This window comes from Anser cygnoides, chromosome 1 (assembly GCF_040182565.1).
Source record: "Anser cygnoides isolate HZ-2024a breed goose chromosome 1, Taihu_goose_T2T_genome, whole genome shotgun sequence".
Classification (NCBI taxonomy): Eukaryota; Metazoa; Chordata; class Aves; order Anseriformes; family Anatidae; genus Anser; species Anser cygnoides.
Window position 1 is genome coordinate 200,369,510 of NC_089873.1, and position 20,686 is coordinate 200,390,195.

Below are 20,686 nucleotides of genomic sequence, written 5' to 3' on the forward strand. Positions count from 1 at the left end.
ACAGGGTCTGGCTGCAGCTTTGATAAGAGCAGAACTGGCTTCCCCAAGGCAGGCGGCACCTGAGACGAGCAGTCTGAAGATGGCCCTAAATACTTAAATCGCTTTTAGATAGAAGGGATACAAATTCTGCCTCAATATCTAACTGAAGTTAGCAAAGTTTTGCAAATCTGAAGTCCAACAAACGCTTTTTTAGTACTAACTGTTTAACAGCCAGAACTATGGGAGAATACTCAGAAAAATTTATATTGCTCTTTTCCCCAAAGCTCTGAAGTTATGGCCTGGCTGAGATGCCAAGGCCAGCGTCCCCCAGAAATGCCAGAGATCAGAGCTCTGTAACTGCCATCTTTCGAAATACACACTAAGTTTTGTTTCGCCACTGTTACAGCAGCTTAATGTGTTGGGTAAAGTAAGAGTACCCCAAAGGTACCGCTGTGTGATTCAGATTCCCACTTCCACGCTTCCCTTCCAGCACTCAGCCCGGTGTTTCCTTGCAGGAGCCTGTCCACAATCGCTACAAGGAGCTTCTTGCCAAGCGGGCTGAGCTGCAGAAGAAAGTGGAGGAACTGCAGCGAGAAATCACCAACCGTTCCACCTCGTCCTCGGAGAGAGCTGGCTCTCCCGCACAGTGCGGCACCCCTGTACAGACTGTTGTATAATACAGACTGGGTTGGTTTTTTTCCAACTACCTTCCCAGGACCAGCAGGACATCTTTTCTGAAACCCTCTGGATTTCCATGATGGTGTCTGGGAGACACCAACCTATTTATTTATTTCTCTCCAGGGTAATTTATTAGTACTGTAGCACTAGAGGAAGCTTAAGCAAAACCAGAAGAACAACCAAGGCCCCCTATGCAATTAGCCTTCTCAGTGGCTAGATGATGATACAAGCTACTTGCACTTGCCACTTAAAAGAAACCTAGAACTCTTTTTTTTTTTTTGCTCACTTGTGTTGGAAATCACTTTACTTTCAAAAAAAGGACTGTGTGCTAGAATGAAGTACTATGTAGGAAAAATGTCTACTCAGGAGTTTGAAAAAGCTCCCCTTTGCTAAAGGTGTAGAATCTGACTTTGTGTCAGCGCCTCGAATACACCTGTGTTAAGTCATGAAAGTGAGGTATTAACACACGCATAGCAGCGTGCGGGTGCTTGCCAACATAAAAGAGAAGCCGTGCTAGAATCCAGCACATATCACAGTTATTTTTCCGTTGACCTACATCTAGGAAGCCATGTAACCGATGCCTTATTTAAAAGGGCATCTTCTACCCAGGAAACACAGTGGTAGAGGAGCAACCTCCATGACTTAACTTTACAGGACTATGTTTACTTCCATCTCTGCAACTTTAGATTTTTGCTTATGGTTTACATCAATCGTGCCAGGATGTAAATTAAAGCACCTTTGTTTCTGAGGGATGGAGCAGAGCGTGGATCCCTCGGTGCTTCCTGCAGCTCTTTGTTCTCCAGTGCCTCATCCACAGCAGGAGGGAGGTAGTGGGGTACCCAGGGGCACACGTAAACTGCTGGGATCAGTCATTTCACTTTGCTTGGGTAAGCATAATTAGTGGCGTTTGTGCTTCTGTGCAGGCTCATAGCAGCATACTTAACAGAAAACTGAATTATTTAACTAATGGAAGCGACCGTATCAACCAAAGAAGCCTTTTTGCCTACATTGCAACTGGTACTTAACACTATTCTGGTAGACTAAACAGCTTAGCTGGTTTCTGAGCCCTAGCTTTGAAGTCTTTTTCCTCATAGCACACTTCAAGAATTAGTGTCACCTGACTAAAGTTAAATACAAATTCAGTTTTAATAGAAACTTTTATTGTAGGAGTAGCGATGAAAAACACTTGGTGAAACCACAACTGCTGCATTGCTTTTCAAACACAGAAATAAGGGGTTGGAGGTGGTAGGGCTTACACTGCCATGGTATGTCCACGAGGATCTTCATTTACTGCAGGCTATGTCCACGAGGATCTTCATTTTCTGCAGGCTGCTTCTCACCTCTGTAAGGAAGAAAGTCATGCATGGCTTGGGCTGGGTCCTTGTGCTGCTCTCGTACAATAGGGCCCCACGCTGTGGTCTCCTGCTTAATCTGCTCATCAGCATGCTTTTACTCTGAGCCTTTCTCCCAAGATAGGTATTTTTTTGAGAGGGTAGAAGAGTGGACAACATACACATAAGGAATTCTTACACATAAGGAATTGCCTTTCAAAAGCCACATTCCACCGAAGGAAGGAACGATTTCCAGCTGCAGTCTATTTCTACCTGCTCTGCTGCAATCCCTGTCTCAGTACTTAGAGGGAAATCCACTGCCACCTTCTGACAGAATGATTAACAGCTGGTGTAGCATTACTGCATTTGTACAGGGTGGGCTGAGAGTTCATGGCTTAATAGTGCAAAGAACCCCCACAAAATAGCTTCTGAAGGACTTGAATTTGCGTTAAGGTTGAAGGGCAGATCTGCTCTCATGTACAATCACTCGAAGATGGCTCATAGCATTATTGTCTATTAGCTGATTGGCTGTGTGTATATGTTGCTTTTTTTAATGGAGGCTGTTTGGTTTCCTTAACACTAATAAAAAAAGCTAAATGGATTAAGTTCTTCTTGGGCTCATTTTCAGCTACGTGGTTAGCAAAACCAAAGGACGTGTAGGCACATAAACATAGCACTGACCTTAGCATGTCAAATCCAAATCTTATTCATTCCTACTCATACAGTTGGGTTTGTAAAATGCTCTTGTTCCAACTCTGAAATTTAGAATCGCAGGGAAACAATTGCTCTTTGGACAAGTTTCTCTTACCCTGTACAGACCACTTAGCACAGATACAGTACATGGCTGCATAATAGTACAAAAACATTCCTGGAATGAAAAATATCCATTTCTGCAACTTACACTGCATTAGCACAGTAACTTCTGTGAAAAAGGAATGTTCACATTTTTCCATGTAACTCACATTAAGTCCAACATCAGTGGGATAATTTGGCATCAACAGCTCAGTGCTTCCTCCCTGACACTCCTAGTAGGCATGTGATGCCATGTGATGCAGTGCGTATGTGACTGAGATACCTATGGAGCCTAAAATCCTCCTGAGCCCTAGCTCATTTAGGGCAGCCTGAGGTAATACTGACATTAGCCCTCCTCCAGCCAGCCTTTCCAAGCAAAATCAGTGATTGTAACTTCAGCTACTGATTTCAGGTCCCTCCCAGGAAGAGCTGCTGTCCCGGGGGTTGCCCCAGCTACCCAGAGCCCATGTCCCCAGCTTAAATGAAGTTAAGGAGGCTGGCACCAGATGTGGTAGACAGCTTCTGACTTCTCTCCTCATAGCTAAAACCTCCTGTGCCTTGGATGCAAGATGACCTGGGTACATCACCTAGAGATAATTAAAGTCAAATTTAAACTCAAATCCCTTTCAGCAGACTCAGTCTGACTTGCACTGACCCTACAGCCATCTCTGCTCCGTTAGCTACACAAGGATGGACAACTGACCTCACCTTACCTGCAGCTTGCTTACACCACCAAGAAAAACATACGGGGAGGGGCACAGCGCTGCAGCAAACACTCAGTGAGTTTAGAGGAACTGCAGCTTCCCCACGCTTGATTCAACAGGCAAGCTGGCTTTATTGTTTTTCAACTGTATAAACAGATAATCTGGGTCTTCTGTACATTCCATTAATAGGAAATTCTTTACATTATTAACATAATAAATAACATTCACTCAGCTGTGCAAGTCAGTGCAAAACAAGTTGCACCACTACCAAAAATCGATAGCTCATTAAAGCCCGTATTGCAAGTTAAAAGCAAGATGCCAGGACTAAATGGCATGATTGAGGCACTTGCAATTTAAAACACTTGTGGTTTATCTCACTCCTTTACCGCCCAAAGCCATGGACTAGAAGAAGGGATGTTATCCACATTTCCTATAGCCTTTTCATAAAATACAATTTCTGAAGAAAAATTCACTCTTCAGACTTAAATACAATCATTAAGCAAAATAATTCAGAAGAGTCACTTTGCTCCTCTTGAGTACACAAACATCCATTGCCATTAATGCTGACTAATGGAATGTGCAGAACTTGGAAAGCTTTTTGAGAACTAAAAACACTTAAAAAAAGGAGTTTACCTGTTCTCCCTTTTACACTCAGTCTGAGTAACTGCAGCTGCACACAGCTCAGAACTGACAGAAGCCCTCAGGACTTCGGGACATGGCACTTTCAAACAGACGCATCTCAAGAAGCCTCCCAACGCACAGGAGTTCAACAACAGCAGTGTGAAATCACACTGGCATTTCACATGAGCCAGCCCACAATAAACACCGCGTTGTTTGGTGTGCCGGAAGAAAAAAGGGAGGGAGTGCTGGAATCCTAACACGAGAGGGACTGGTGGCAGGAGACCTGTGCTTGGATACCTTAAAAATGGAATGCACTTTGAACTAGGCCGCAGTATATCCAACCAAACCCACAGGTGGAGGAATTAAGGACCCATATTTCCAAAGTGCACTTGGCATACAGCAGTCTCTTTCACACAGCGGGAAAGGCAGCTGCTTTATATCCAGAATGTGAGCTTGACTGGGATGGTTTCAGGAACATCTCCCGGAGACCAGTCAGTAGTCCCAGCTGATATCGTCTTTCTGTAGCGAGGTTTGTATGGTCTGCATGTCTCTCAGCAACTGAAGATTCTTCCGACTCTTCTCTCCAGGTTTCACTTTGATGGGACCAGCATCCTTCCCTTTTGTGGTTACTGTAGTTGTTACTTTAACCTCACTGACGGGGCGCCTGCTCTCTTTTGTTTGTTTAGCAGGAGTCTTTTTGGACTTGCATTCTCTCTTCAGTCTCTCTAGCTGAAAGAGAAGCCCAAAGGAGAACAAACTGAAACAAGGTCATTGCTTAAAGCTCTGCAATTCTTCCAGACAGCTGGAACATCCCACCACTCATCTCACTCCACTAAGCAAACAGATGCTTCCACATTGCCCTGAGTAAGTAGTATTTTATTTCCCTTACACAGCATTGCTATAGTCACATCTGTAGAGATTTGACTACCAAACTGCAGCACAGGTAGCTTCCACAGCGCCCCTCGTTTTACGTAGTGCTGGGCTCCCCTCCCAGTTTATAGCAGGCAGCACTTCTCTTAAATGCTGACTCCGAGAACTTCTGTCAGTAGCTAGTCAGAAGGCTAGAGCATGTGGAGAATCTTTACTACTGGGGACTACTGCACATCTGTTCCTCTGCAACAGTTCCCCTGCAGATCACAAGAGAGATCAAAGGTAAAATACTTTTAACTGCTTGAAAACCTATTTCACATGCATCCATTTTGGATGTTGTCAGCAGTGCGCTCAGTACGTATTTGATGTATAAGCTACATCAGATGAGGGTGAATCTTCTTGGTTCACATGAACTGAGCTGGATTAAAGACATCAGGTTAAGCCCTTTGGAAAAATTTCCACCAGAATGAATGAAGATTGGAGAAAACAATCAAAAGGCTTTTATAGCTTTGAATGAACAGGTTATGTTACTCAAATTCTGAAAGGGGTTTGAAGTGAACAGATATTTTAGTTTTTATAAAGTGCAAATTAAAATACAAATAGGCTGTTAGCACCAACCAAAGGAGAACCATTAAGAATTAGCTCAACAGTGAAAGCCCCTGGGAATCTACCTCTAAGTACAGTTTAGGTTACTAGAAGCTCAGAGTTTCCTTCAGTGTAAAGGACAGCATTTCATGAGGCCTTTCCTCTGCACGCGATATGCAGCTGGCTCTTACTAGGATCTTCCTGCAAAGCAGATGCTTTAGTTCCCCACAGCTGTTTTACATATGCTGGAAGCAAGAGTGGGACTGATCCAAACACCCAGGTACCTGATGTGTTTGGAGACATGACCAAAAACACTTCCAGACTGACTGCTGGGTGCCCAGGAAGTAGACTCACACCCTTTTGCCCTGTAAGCTGTTTGTCAGCTTGCGTGCTGCTCAGCCAGCTCGTGCTGTGTTTACAGACTTCCAACAGCTGTGGAATTTGCTATCGTACTGTACACTACCTTTTCCCTGTTTTGGGAACGCAGTGTAAGAACAGATGCAAAATTCTGCCTGGGATGGGATGAAGAGTGGGCACAAGGTAACATGGCAAGAAATGGAAAGATGGAGGCATGCAGACTAACTTTGGGACAGCAAGCTAAATAAAGGCAGGCACGATGCTCTACGGTAGTTATTTCTACTTCACTCTCTTGCTGCTACGTTAGGATGTAAGGCTAAAAAACATCTTATGCCGGCAATTTTACAGAAGGATGGACGTAGGCACGTAACTCACCTGCAGCCAATGCCTCCGGACCTTGCTGATCTGGTCTGCCTTTGCCTCCATCTTTCCCACCAGCATCTCAAGTTCCCTCTCCAGATCTTCCCTCACTGCAACGGTTGGAGCTTCCTGGACCAGCTTTGACAGCTGCTGGTGGTCACTAGCATGGGATTTAGGCAGAACAAAGCTTGCATTAGGCTCCCTCAGTTTCTAGTGCCTGTGCACATAGTTCAGAAACAACACCTCCAGGAATCCACAGCATCAGCAGCCCAACACATTCAAGCTGTCATAACGAACCAGTCTGAACAGTTTTTCTGGTGAGCAGCATCACATCTTGGCAGCAGACTGCTGCAACATTAAAGGGTCAATAACAAGCAGCTTCAAACTTCGGCACACACATTTAAAATTACCAAAGGACCCCCAGAGGGAGGCATCTCGACACTTTTCTTGTTACTATTTTGTACATTTGTATCTCCTATAGTTGTGCAGTTAGGTAACAATTCACATCCTGTTGGCAACGATGAACAAAATGGGCTTTGGAATATTTGTCCACTGCATTGGGGCTGTTACCACACTTTTCCCCTACTCCTCAGGAATTTGACAGTGACGCATATAAGCACGGGCATGGAGCCCACAGTTTATCAGAACCTGCCTTTAACTGCAAGGAGAAATGAAAGCCTATGCAGCCAACAGAATAGATCAATTACATGCCAGAGATTTTTACACAAAAAAACAAAAACAAACACAAAACAGAAAAACCTTTGCAACTTTAAAGCAAAGACAAAAATATGAAGCATCCACATTCATAATCTGCAACATCAAATATACCAAACTTACAAACTCATCTGCCCGAATTCATCCTGTAAAGTCAGCAGAACCTCTGAGAGTTCTTCGTGGGATGAGGACGAGTCCTTTGGCAGCGATGACTTCCTGCTCTTGCTGGCAGGATGACCAGTACTGACAGATTTTGCTAGCGGGGTGTCGTTTACCACACGGTTGTTACACAAAGCTTTGGTGTGCTGCTTCATCAGGTGCAGGACGTGTTGCACGTTGGCGCCAACTGAATGGCTGGGACTAGTAGACTGGAAGGAAGAGACACTTCTTTAAATGACATCGTCAACCACCTACTTGATTATAATGGAGAACACCAAAACAATATTTATTTTTGTTTAAATGTGCATAACAAGAGCAGCCTGACTAGCAGCACGGAGGGAGCTCATTTTAGGAAATAGCAGCTCAGCAAGTTACTGATACGCAACAGGCCTTTTGAAGATAAACCGAAAGAAGCTTGTCAAAGAAAACAAGATGATCTGACCGCTGGGTGTCAGGAGTGCGCCAAGCCAAAGCCACTGAAGGCGCAGCAGCTGCTGAGCATGAAGCTTTGCAATTCGGCAGCTCACCTTCCCAGCTACAAAGGGTACATCGCCCAGACACAGTCTGTAATGGGGCTGCGTAGTGAGATGGCTTGTGAGAGAGCATTTCTGCAAGGAAAGAAGAGAGAAACGTTTATCAAAGATGACACTACAGCAAACCCATTTTTTGCTTTGCAATGAAAGAGGCAGCTTACTTTCTCATTGCATGCACAGATCCTTATTTTACCCCTCAGTAATTGCCCTTCTCTTTCCCCCCCCCTTGTTACCTTCTCTTGCTGCTTAGTTTTTTTCCTGGGTTTTCTTGCTTTTGGAGAAAGCAGTGGTGATGCTGCTTGAATCAACAGTCTGTTGGTTTCCAGGCCTGTCTGAAGCTTTAATTGAAGGAATAATGGAAGTTACTGAAATTGTATTAATAGATTATCAGAGAGAATGTGCTAAGATTTGCAACACAGCAAGTTTTTAAAATACCAGCTCTCCGAAAGTAAGGGCTGCAAGTGTGTAGGATGCCTCTGCAGTCTAATTTAAACATTAGACAAGAATATTTCCTCAGATAACACATCTCATCACTAATCCTAGTAAGTTAAAGAATCAGTCGTACCAAAGTACTCCCATGTAGGCAAGTGCCAAAACATGAGCTGTGTTTTACACTTGACAAAATATTAGGGAAGTCAAATAACCAACTCCGACTGCTCAATTGATTCTGCGGCATACAGTCAGCAGACCACTATTCCTTCGGATCTATTAAATTTGACAGGAAAAAGAAAATCTCTTGAAAGAGCAAAGATTAGAATTGTCACTGTCAAAGACCTCTATACACTTTGGTTAGGAGATGAGTTCTAAAGCCACGTTTTAGCTTTATGTTGGTAGAAACAATCTCATCGAGAAGCATTCACGAAACAATTATGCACGATGAATTTGAGCTTAGCACTCATTAGAGAGGTTAATGCCTGCCACGTTACTTACATATTTCTTAGCATACAGCTGAGTACGTAAAGACCACAACACTTCAGGGTTAGAAGGCCGTTGTCCTTACAGGCCCATACCCAACAGTACAGGGCCCTTTTTTGCCGCCTTCTGCAATGTATCTAGTTGCAATTACAAAAAAGGAGTACGCTTTTTGACCTTGATCTATTTAAAGCAGAGATCCTTACACATCCTCAACTACAAATCAGTCTGAATTATTTTTCTTTTCCCACTAATTTCTTTCACTGAAGAAATGAAGCTCCAGTGCAGATGCCGTTAGGAATAGATTTCTGAAGCACTCTGAGAACTTCAGACACTGGGTGGAAGGAAGACTACAAGGTTTTCATTATTCTCTCTATAGGAGACATTATCAGCAAGCTTAGTTGAGAAAGTTGATGAAAAGGAAGAGCTAATTACAATGCGTACTAGTACAAGAGAAATTTCCTGTTGTTACCTCAGCAGCTTTTTCCTGAACAAGCTTCCTTGCGTGTTCTTCCTCCTGAAGCTTCTGTTCCAGCTCTTTCATTTTTTTCTAGTCAAATGTGAAAGAAAACAGTGTTACTACTGAAACAAACTCTTTTTTCCCCCCCAAAGTGTAAATACCAAGAAATTGAGCAAAACTTTATCAATTCAACTTGCAATTTCAAACTAGGCAAAGACTTCAGAATTCAAATCACTGCTGAAGTTCTACCTATACTGGCATAAATACAGAAGTCCTTATGCCCTGAATTTTCTATTTTTATTTCCACAACTGGTATGTGAATTTAAGTGAGTGCCTACAGGGAGAGTAATCCACAAGGTTGAACTCTTAGGCAAGGAATCTTTGGACATCTAGCCACCTCCTTAATAAAGGACAGAAAGGAAAGTTTGTATGATGCCTCTGAGATATCCTTAAGCAAACATTTCATCTTTTTATGGTAAAAATATTGTAAGAATTTTTTAAAGCCCTTTTTCAAAGAAAAGGGTTAACAGGAAAGGAACACATTTCTTTGTAGATCTTCCAACAAGATGAAAAGCCTGTTTAAGCAGGATACGCTTAAACTCCCAATATGAAAGTTTTTAAACAACCTCCTAATTTTATACAGCAGAGTGAAAGTGATCCAGAGTTCCAGGGGACACAATAAAAATACAACCTTCCCTTCTCTTCCCCCAAAGACTGAATATTATTCAGAGCCACTAATCAAACCTAAGCCAGAAAAGCATGCAATTCAAAGCAGCAGCTAATTTTGGACACTTTAATTTGCATTATTTATAAACCCAGTACCCTGAAAACTCGAAGAGGTGTTAAGTATTTCAATTCACCTTTACTTAAGCATTAGCTGTAAGATTAATATAACCAACTGTTATACGAAGGTGTTAAAATGCAAATCCTGGATACGCATCAAGGACAGAGGCAGTGTATAAAGGAACCAGCTTTTCCTGTTGAGTCTTTTTTTCCCCTTTCCATACAAATCAGAAATATTTCAAGTAACTTAAAATCATCTTCCACCCTTTACATGTCAGTTTTTGATTTCCACAAGGACACTTATGAAATTCCTTCTTTAGCCTGTTACACATAATCTTTAGCACACAAATGCTGAAGCAAACCTTCTCTTTGAACTGAAGACCGACATGAACCCAAACCACTGCTTTCGTGCTGAAATGAACCAAGTGTTCACTCACTCAGTTGTCCTAGCTGCAATTCGTAGCTCAAATTGTGCAGCAAGATTGCATCTTATTAAACCTTCAGTGACAGACCACATTGGAAATTCTCTAAGTGATATTCCCGAAATATTTTTTTCTTTCTTATAGCAAAATAAGATGAAACCCCTCTTCCAAATTCAGCTCTCAGAATGGCCACATCCCCCAGGCAAATGCAGATTACTGGCCCATCACGAAGAGGGAAGCAAGCCAGAGGCCTGGCTGTTCAGGGAAGCACAAACATTCCCTGAGCACACTTCCCATAACACAGGGTAGCACAGCACAAAAGGGAACGGCAGGTCAGCACCAAGCTGACTAAAACACTTTCCCTAGTCCCCACTAACCACTGTAAAAAAAAATCATATAGGAAGGCCAATAAATAAAGATTTCAACATATACTTTTGCCCATTTTCTAAAACAAATGGAATTTCATGGAACCACCACATACATCCTTTGGGCTGTCACTGAAATAAGTTTCAAACAACTTTAACCAGAGGCAGGAAGGTATGACCTCAAAGACACAGAGTGCCTTTACTTCTGCAAACAGGGCTGCTGGGACAAACACCGAGTTAGGTCCGTCAAGAGGAAGTGCCTCTGGTGTGAGGACAGCTCGCATCTGTGCTTCACTACCTTGCAAATCAGCACCTGCTTGACAGCTGAGCAGTCAAGTGTTGCACCTGGTGCAGGTGTTGCTTCTCACCACCTGGCAAATAGGGGAGACAAGAAAAATAAGAGGGGTGGGTGGCATCCCTATAGTTACTTCTGCTGTTCACAGAATGGTGGGGTTTTATTCTTTTTTTTTTTTTTTTTAAGTCTCAGTGTTAAGAAAAGATTGATTACTACCAACTACAGCTCTTCAAAACACATGCATTCAGATTCCGGCCATCTGACACCCAAGACCAGAGCCCTGATCACTCTTTTAGGGCACAGCCCCATCCCCTACCTCCGTCCTCAGACACTGACACACTCAGAGCCTCTCAGCGAGCTGTCCAGACACTGCGCTGCAGGACTGCAGTTGCAATGAACGTACACTACAAATTGTTTTTGAGGTCAGCACTCTGATTAGGAGGCCATCACATGAATGAGAACCTCCACATTTCCTTTTTATAAGCTTACATGGCTAGGTAAGGTAGCAGCTCTGCAAGTTTTGGTGATTAAATGCTCTCGGTAAGACACCCACAGCTTTCACTCTGACAGTCTGAAATTAGTCTTAAATCCTTGCTCACTCACGAGTGGTCATCTCACCAGTTTGCCTGTTTCGCTACACAGTGAATGGAAATAGTCCTCCTTAATTACTTCTAGCTTCAAATTAAACTTGCAAATGTTCCTGTGGTCTTGCCACAACTAAAGCAGAGATCACCAGAAGCAACAGCTGCGACTGTTTTGAGTTGAGAGTACAGCCACCCCTTCAGGACTGTAAGGTCCTGAGCACGCAGAGGCTCGCAGAGGAACGTGGCCAACAGGCACAGAGGCAGCCTGACCTGCTGACCAGAGGGTGACTTGTGGCAGGAAAACGATCGTAAGAAAAATCCCCTTTAGACAGAGCTCAACCTGGATTTCTCTTGGTTCTGAGAGCTGATTAAAAACTGTAAATTTAATGCCCAAGTCCACTATGACTGATCTGGTTACAACCACCATTGATTTCTAAAGATAAAGGCTCAGTTTGATCCAGGAGAAAAAAAAATTATTTCTATGCTGAAATTATGCTCACTAGCCAGGCACAAAAAGACAAATAACTCAGCCCCATCAAACTTCAGCTTCTACCAGACAGGAACTTGGTAAAAGCTTGTGAAAAAGCAATTCCTGTTGCTGAAGCAGTAATTTCAAACCTGACCCTGGAAGAACCTACTGCTACTTTCAGGGAACAAGACATGGGAGACGCTCATCTCTTTGACAGTTTTGCCCAAATAAAGAACGCAGTCTTTTCTACTCCACAAAGGGAGCCCACCACAATGGGGTGTCAAGATCAACAGCTTGTCGAAGTTGCCTTGGGTCAGAGACTCCCAAGAAGAGCTGTAGTGTCTAAAAGGTGCTGTAACAGCCCAGCCAGACGAAGATTTACTAACAAACATCTTAAAAACTCCCGGAAAAGCACATGGGAAGGGCTGGTAAGCAGGTGGCAAGTGTAAAGTTTTGATAAGAGTCCAGAGCTACCCCTAATAAGTCTAACAACACACTAACCACTGCTGAAAGGGGGGAGAAAAATATACAGGTGGGAGCCTCCCCCTCCTTAAGCCTACTGCAGTTCCCATTCTTGGGAGTCTTGGGGTGTCTCTAAACCAGCAGGAACAGGTAGGATGTGGAATGGATTTCAGAGGCCAACAGCACAGACAGTACACCAAAAGAATATGAGCAAACATGGCCATGCTGAACTTTTAAAGGTTCAAAATGAACCCTGAAAAAGGAGATTGGTTGAAATGCACTGACAGACTGACAGCAGCAGTGCTGGAGGCTCAGCAACACCATGCTCTGAAATTCTGCCAAAGTAACTAGCAATAATTGAGTTTCTTAAGAACGAGGGCGAGTGGCAAAAAACAGCCAAATAAAAACACAAACACACCCTCAAGTCAAACCTGGGTCATAATTGACTGTAACTGCTATCATTCAGCCAAGTGCAAAGTAACTCAGAGAAGTGTTCAGAAACACAATTTTCCATGCCCGTGTGCCACTTAAACAAAAGATAACACCAACAGACCCTGTTAAGTCTCAGCTAAACTCCCATTCTTTCTTGTAGTGACCTACAGTCTGACTTCTAGTGGTAACTAGAAGTTTTTACACCACTCCAGCTTTAAAAAGACATTTTAGTTGGTCCCTTTCCCTATTTTTCCTCTTTTGGCTCTGTTATTGACCTATAACTATGAAGTGTTGATTACAACAAACAAGGTAAGTCTGACGCAAGTACAAGGGACAGACCTCTGCTATGGACTGCATGGTAGTAAGCCTGGTGTACTCTTTTTCCAGCATATCCAGCTTTTCCAATTTAGACTGGACTTGGGATTGATCGAGCCGGTCTCTCTCCAATGAACCCTTGAAGGGAGAAATAAAAAGCAAAACTATTATAAGCACAATGAAACACCTCTATAGCAAGCCTTACATCTGCAAGATAAAGAAGGACCACAAACAGACCAAAGGAACTACTTTCTCTGCACAATTTTAAGTGCTGCTACAATTAAGAAGCAACTGGGCATTGGGAACTCTTGGGAACTCTGTGCCAATGTTGGGAGTCTCACACCCAGCCAGAATCAGATAAGACTTCTGCAGTCTCCCCTCCCCCTCAAGCCAAAAATAATAATAAAAACCCTTTATTACTCAGCTATCAGAGATAATTTTCTTAATTTTATTTCTTCAGTAATATTTAATAGACTGGAATAGGACAGCCACAGAGACTGTGGAACAGAGAGCTCTAGGTAATCCATACTCCTATGAAACAAAATTCAAGCTCATTTTAGATAAAGGTCAAATCTCACAATCGCTGATGGCAGGAAACAAGTTTTACTATTATTTCTAGAGAATCAGTATGTCAGACCCAGTTTATCCAGAAAAGTACCAGTAAAAAAAGTCTCCAAAGAGTTAAAGACTGTAAACACAAAAGGGAAGGTTTTTCCACTGGCACACAGGTATTATCCTCGGAGGGATACAGATGAGCTAAGGCAAGCCAGTCACACAGAAGCAATTAATTCTAATTAACGTCACAACCTACAGAATTGTCTTAGAGACAGATGCACAAAGGCAGAAAATACCAAGGTCCTCGTAAGACTGAAAATTAAGTAGGGCAATTACTCATACCTAAGTATATAAAGGCCAGCTCAATGACATCTACAGCTGAAGGTATCAAAATCATAGTAAATATGAGAAGTTGTGATGTAGTCACTTTTTTTTTTTACTTAATCCTGAGATAATCTTGGGAACACACCTGTTTCTCCAAGAGATGTGTCTTCTCATTTTCTGCGTGCTGGATCATTTTTCTCATGTAGTCCAGCTGTTTCTCTAAGAGGCTGCACCGAGACTCAGCAGCTGCCAGCTGAGAAGCCAGCTCTGTAGGTAACAAGGCAGAAAAACAAAATCATGCACTGCTTGTGCTGGTTATTTTTTGATGTTTTCAGGACAGTTCAAAAACAAGCAAGAGAAGGACCATCTAAAACTCAGATTAAGATGAATCAACCATTCACGTATGCAAATTCCTAAAGTTAAGTGTGCTTTTAAAATTATTTCTTCAAAATTCCACTGTAAAATGCACTGACCAAAGATAATTGAAATAGTTTTGTGCATTGATAAACTCAAATTTTATCCACATCAGTGTTCAGCAGTATGTACATAAACACTGCAAGCCACCTTGGTTTTTCTTTGACACTTCAGTTCTGTCCTGCTCCCTGTGCTGCATTTGCTCGCTCAGTACTTTCTTGTAGTCTGCTGTTTCTCTGCTGAGGTGTTTGACATTCTCTTCTGCCTGCAGCCGCTCCAACTCCAGCCGACGAATTTTTTCCTGGAGATTCTTCAGAGCAGAAAATATTGCTGTAATTGAGCAAGTACCTTTTGTTAGTTACTCTTCAAGACAACATTGAATTTGAAGCGCGTTACGTGAGAAAGCCAGCATGTTCCTCACCACCAGCCAGGACCCCTTCCATGAATTATTCCCCTAAACTGCAACCAATCCTAAACCAAGTCTTAAATGAATAGATAGATGCCTTTGGTGCCTTCATCTGAAACGTTTGGGAGAAGAGGCATCCATCACCCAGGACAGGTCAAATAAATATTCTGCACATTAAGCACAAACAGTGCCTCTGATTTTTTATCAAAAGGAAATTAAAGGTGACAACTGAATAGCTGAAGCAGTGGAAGTTTTTGTATGCTTGTAACTATTCCCCTACAAGTGCACACTGGTGTGACAAATATAAAACAGCATTCACGTTAATGATCACTGAACAGAGTAAGAAAGATATCAGAAGAACTATAAAAGATGTTTATTTCTCCAAGCATCAGCTCTTTTGGTTTTGCATTTGTGATGGCCTCATGCCCGCAAGATACACGCCTCCTTTGTGCCAAACAGCTTTCCCACTTTCCATCCACTTCCCTGCTCTAACAATTCCTCAAAGCCTTTACGTATTTGTCACACAAAAAAAGAAAGCAGCTGTAATACAACTCGCATCAGCTTGCGATTAGACCATCTGCCGGTAACCTGATGTACTGCGTCTGCTGGCTGTATTGTTTAAACCTGCAAAGGGAACCAGAACCATCAGCCCCTTCCCCTACAGTCCTATTAAAGTAAAACGTGAGAACTACCCTACGGACGGCTCATAGAGCAGATTTATCTGCGAGGTCACGTTAGCCTACTCCTTTGGGCTCAAACACACTCTAGAGAAAGAATGGAAACACAGGAAAAACACAGGAGAAGTTGAGGCTGCCAATCTGGTTGAGTATCACATTACAAAAAAGGAAAAGTAGTTATCAGAATGAGTTTTCCAGAGTGAAAACGCATCAAATCCTGAAATGCTGAATAGAACCGAGTATCCGAACTACCCACTCAGAGGTATCTTAAGTAATTAGGAAGTGGGTGACAGCAGCCACAATTAAGGGAAAAGTTGTCGATAGCCTGATCCTATTAGGAGGGTCACCCTCTTCCCTGCGTTTATGGCACTGTTATCAGGATTCAGTTGAAATGGGCACAGCTGGAACCATAAACAGCTTTGCTACAGAATACAGCTCAAATAAAACCTCTGCGTATTTACAGTAACAACAGGCAAAACACATCAATGAAGCAATCTGAGCAGCGGGTAGATAAAGGTGAAACCCAACAGGACACCAGGTAGGGTGCAGGACAGGAAATAAATGTCAAAGTAACAGATACGTTGTAGCAATCATCCTTATTAGAGTATTAAAGCCAGCCACTTATGCTGAGACACAGATACACAACATAAAGAAATTAAACCCCAAATAAGCAGAATTTACTTAATTCCCGGATTTTTTGTTTTTAAGTGTGAGGCAGGAGCAGTAAGGCCCCCCAGGAACAACCAAATCTATTTTCCCCATCTGAAGAGAACTCCCAAATCCTTAATCCTACTAAACTATACACTCCTGAACTTGTAAACTTAGTTCATACTTGGAAAGCCTCTGCAAAAAAAAAAAGGTATTGGATAAACTGCCTGCTGGATTTTATTTTCCATATGCATTGATATTTACATAAACATTTTAGGAAAATAAAGGCATTTTATGACTCCTAAAAAGGGATATGGCTTTCAGATTCCATCCCTCTAGCTGTATTTATTTTGGAGTTAACAAGCGACCTGCTCTAAAAGAGTTGCCAGGTGAAAATTTAGAAGTCAAAACTTTGTCACTGATGCAGCACAAAATACTGTCTACGGAAATACCCTTGGATCAATCACTTGCAAGTAAGCTCTGTGCTTCACATCCAATTTTTATGCCATACAAGTCCTTTAGTTTTGTGTTAGCCACACTCAAAACTGATTACATTGTGCATGCCAGAGCATATATTACATTTTAAATGGCACTTCAGGAACTCATGTTTCACCTACTAGATCATTAATGGAGAAGTCTCTAGTAATTTCAACATGAATTAGGTTACTGGAACAGGTACTGGAGCCTACTGTGCTGTGTTTTTTCCCCCCCATTTTATATTTAGAATAATTTAAGAGTTCATCCTGAATCTCTCTCATTTTTCTCTCCATAAGGAAAAAAAATATCAAGTTTTTCATAGCCTTAAGCAACACCAGTCTTCAGGCATTATTTTCTCAAGGACCCTGAGCCAAGCAGCTCACAAAGGATCCACCCTGCCCTAGCCTCCAATTCCCCCAGCTCCCTCCTGTACCTACCCCGAGGCAGCCCTGGGGTACCTCTCCTTGTATGAGAAGCCAATTCACTAAACAGAAAACTAGCAAAGAATGTTTTTGTTCATCTCAGGTCAGGCAAAATTAATCTTTGGGTTCTGGTGTTCACTTCCAGATAAAGTGGGAAAGAAAGGAGAAGGAATAAACCAGAATATAAAAAAAGAATGGGAGTACAACTTTCTTCTCCCTGTGGTAACGGTGAGCTCTCAGTTCAGCACTTCGCCACAAAACACCTCTTTTCCTCTGCATGTTGTAAATACTTCCCGGATTCCCACCACACCCTTTGTACATGACAAACCTCCTCAGTTCAGCAACACCAAACCTCTTCCTTTGCTCCAAACCATCTGAGGAACTCCAGTCTCATTTCAAACTCAGCCGTGAGCTGGGGAGTGGAATGACTGAGGGACAGAAGGACCAAAGGAGGGACAAAAAAACATTTCAAACCCCTTTCACTGAGCCAATTTTACAGCTCTCCACTACTGAAGGGCAGCATCCTTCTCCAGCTGTAAGACAGCCTTTTTTGTTAGGCATGCCTCAGACAGAGAAGCAAAAAGGATCTACAACACAGGTGACCTGCACATCACTGGGAAGGGATAAAAGGCTGAAGAGACCGCACTCCCTGTGGACACAGAATTTCATACATGATGTCTTCACACACTGCACAGGTGACTTGGAAACGGGTAAGGGAACAGCTTAGCTGAAGTATTACCTCTGCTGTTACTCTCCGGATATGGAATTACTGGTTTCCGCGGGGAGCGCAGCAGGTCTGAATTGATGAACGGCTTGTACGTTGGGTAATCCATATACGAGGTTGCAGAGAGTCCATCTGTGGCTGACGCAGACCTATGAGCTTTGTGTAGATCACCCTGAAAAAAAAACAAAGCTGTTACTCAGCACGTTTGTTTCTCTGTCACAACAAAAGCAGAATCAGTTTATAAGATGTGGAGAAATACTGCCGCAGGAGACTAGTAGCTCAAAGGCTGTATTTCCTTCCTTGGAGTCTTGAATATGTACATCAAAGTCCCCTCTGCTAAAAACAGTACCAGAACAAGTTTTTCAAGCTAGTTTCCAGTTTCTGCTTTTGTTTGCTACTTATTTATACGCTCGCTTACTGTGAGAAGGCACTACACCAGATAGGGTGGACAGGGCTCGCCCCATTGCAGCCCCAGCTCCTCTTTTCCACCTTTATCTTTCACATCCTTCCATGAACACACTGAACCTCCCCAGCAGAGACATCAAGACGACTTCACCCCACACCCAACTAGTGGCATCGACACAAGAAAACCAGCAGAAAAATCAAAGCCAAGAAAGGAGGTACCTTGGCCTCTCAGTGCCAACGGGCTGCTAGAGCAGTTTAACACTGGTCTCAAAACAAATGTCCACAAAAGCCAGATATTTTCCAGCACTCTATGTCTGCTTTCCAAGCGTTTGCTGCATTTTAGAGACTGCAACGACCAGAAGGGATCAGCTTGTTGTGAAAATGCTACACAGTCAGGACACCAGTAACTCGCAGGCTTTCCAGCAAGGTTCTCCCAAGCCAAAGGGCCACAGCACCCTGCAAGCCGTGCCTGTGACTTCCACTCAAACCTACCTGGCCTCAGCTTTGTGTACAAGCTTGGTGGAAAAGAGTGAAATAAAAACACGGCTGCCTAGTTTGAATGTGCTAGAGAAATTCCTTTCAACCATGCCCACCACTGAACGCTGCCCCTGATATGAGTTGAAGGTGCCTTCCTGCAGCCTGAGGCAGAAGTGGGCTGCAAGAAGATGTGATGCTCTTACAGCTCCTCACAGGATATTTACTTCACTAATAAGGCAATTGAGCAGTCGCTCACCTTGGCAGGGCTTTTCTAAGCTTTTGCAAATACCAGTTATTGCGAGCATACTGTGGCCTAAGTTAAAATACAGAACGTGTTTGTGCAAATATCTCGTAGCAAGTTAGACAACACACCCAAAACACAGTGTAAGAAAAATAATACAAAGGAAAAAATTAAGAAAAGTCGTAAGTTATTTGAAGCCTACACACACCTTAATTTCCTATTACAAAGACAAAAAATTGAAGGCCCTAAGCACCCTGAACATTTCAGGCGGCGTTCCTGTTTTATCTGCAAAGCAATACTTTGTGTTTGTTATCTCCTGCACAACATAAGCACTTTTCTTGGAATAACTGCATTTGCACAAGAACTTTAGCCACCACGGAAAGCTGATTAAAGCACAAATGCCTAATTAAGAACATATTAACAAAAATATTTTGAGTAGACTCTTGTGCATATGGGCACTGTTTTATGCTCAGTAGCCACACAGAGCAAACTTTGCAGAATGAGTAAAGTTAAAACGGAAGGGAAGCCTGTTAGCAGAGACCTCAGTCCTGCAGAAACACCAGCGTTACAAGGTGTTGGACTGCTGCAAGCAGAATAACAAATAAGATCAAGTAGGAAAGTAAAAGTGAATGAAGCAAAGCACAGCATTGCACGCAACAGGCAACAGCGCACCAGCAGCAGCAATGTAAGCCCAAATGGCAAAAACTATTGATTGAAACACCAGTCTGCTATTTTTATCTGCTGTGGTTGCAAAATAAAAGTATCTGACAATCCTCCAGGCTAAAAGATGGGGATCAGTTTGAAATCAACATAGGGGCTGCCAGACATCAAGATTTTCCTAGGTCTCTATTTTTCACCTGGAAAACCTTCTCTATGCAGAATTAAGAATAACTAGGTAAAACAAGCAAACAAAAAACCCAACCTGCTGCCTTTTTTTCTTTTTAAACTGGCAAAAGTGATGCTTACCTAGCCCACAACAGACTGACCCCTGGAAAAAAAAAATCATATACTTAAGCAAAAATTACACAGAGCTAAGCAAACATAGGCTTTTTGACTAGCTGTATTTCTCCTATCACCTGAATGCAGGCTACGGGCACGAATTTCGATGGCATCCAGTCAGCGCAGCCCCTGGCTTGAAATAAACCCCACAACATCTGTGCCGAGGTACCGCCGTACAGGTTGGACTTGCTACCAAATATATTCCCGTTACACCTTTCAGCAAGCCAGCTTTGCGTTCTGTTTCACGAATAACGACTGCTAAACGCGCCCGACTGAAAAAAGTGACAGAATTTAGGAAACAGCGCCAAGGTTAAGATCCATTTAAGCCCCTTTCTGCTGCTGGACGTCCCCGCGGGGCGCTGACCTCAGGAAAACGCTGAAAATTAAGGAAGAAAGCCCCCAAACTGGTGAAGATGAGAGAAGTTATAATTAGCTCCAGCCCCCAGCCGCCTCCCCACCCCTCTTTTTGGGCAGCCCTGCGGCTCCATGAAGCTCCCGGGCCACCCCCGCCCCCTGCCCTCACCGTGCGCTGCTGCTGCCGCCGCCCGCCCGCCGCCGCCGCCATTTTGTGCGCGGGCGGCCCCCCTCCCCCCGCGGCCCGTCCCTTTAAGGGCGCCGCGGCCATGCGGCGGCCATGAGCCGGCCGCGGCTTGACTGACGGCCCAACCGGCGAATGGGAAGGGAGGACGGCGCGGCTAGCCCCGCCCCGTGCGGTTCTTGCGGGTCGTCACAGAG

At 43.3% G+C, this 20,686-nt stretch overlaps 2 protein-coding genes across 10 annotated transcripts in view; one reads left to right on the top strand and one right to left on the bottom strand.

Moving 5' to 3' along the window:
• The window catches only part of MTMR2 (myotubularin related protein 2), a 61,668-nt gene extending 59,079 nt beyond the window's left edge, over positions 1–2,589 (top strand). For 5 of the 7 annotated variants that reach the window (XM_066989859.1, XM_013178093.3, XM_066989858.1 and 2 more), the window contains one exon: positions 495–2,589. In XM_066989859.1, coding sequence (XP_066845960.1) covers positions 495–656 — 162 coding nt within the window. In that variant the 3' untranslated portion in view covers positions 657–2,589. Of the gene's footprint in view, positions 1–469 lie in introns of all 7 variants that reach the window. The other 2 variants (XR_010828414.1, XM_066989857.1) reach the window with 2 other exon arrangements.
• CEP57 (centrosomal protein 57) lies at positions 1,796–20,633 on the bottom strand. 3 transcript variants are annotated; one of them, XM_048076442.2, is made up of 11 exons: positions 20,475–20,633; positions 17,845–18,001; positions 14,626–14,805; positions 14,207–14,328; positions 13,207–13,320; positions 9,068–9,145; positions 7,917–8,021; positions 7,678–7,758; positions 7,115–7,359; positions 6,293–6,437; positions 1,796–4,834 (listed from the first exon to the last, which is right to left on the bottom strand). In XM_048076442.2, the coding sequence occupies exons 1-11, from the start codon at positions 20,574–20,576 to the stop codon at positions 4,598–4,600; spliced, it is 1,566 nt and encodes a 521-aa protein (XP_047932399.2). In that variant the 5' UTR covers positions 20,577–20,633; the 3' UTR covers positions 1,796–4,597. The 3 variants fall into 3 exon arrangements, with proteins under 3 accessions (XP_047932399.2, XP_013033548.2, XP_047932400.2); XM_013178094.3 differs by lacking the exon at positions 20,475–20,633 and adding an exon at positions 20,029–20,213; XM_048076443.2 differs by lacking the exon at positions 1,796–4,834 and adding an exon at positions 4,967–5,232.
• Positions 20,634–20,686: the final 53 nt, after the last annotated feature.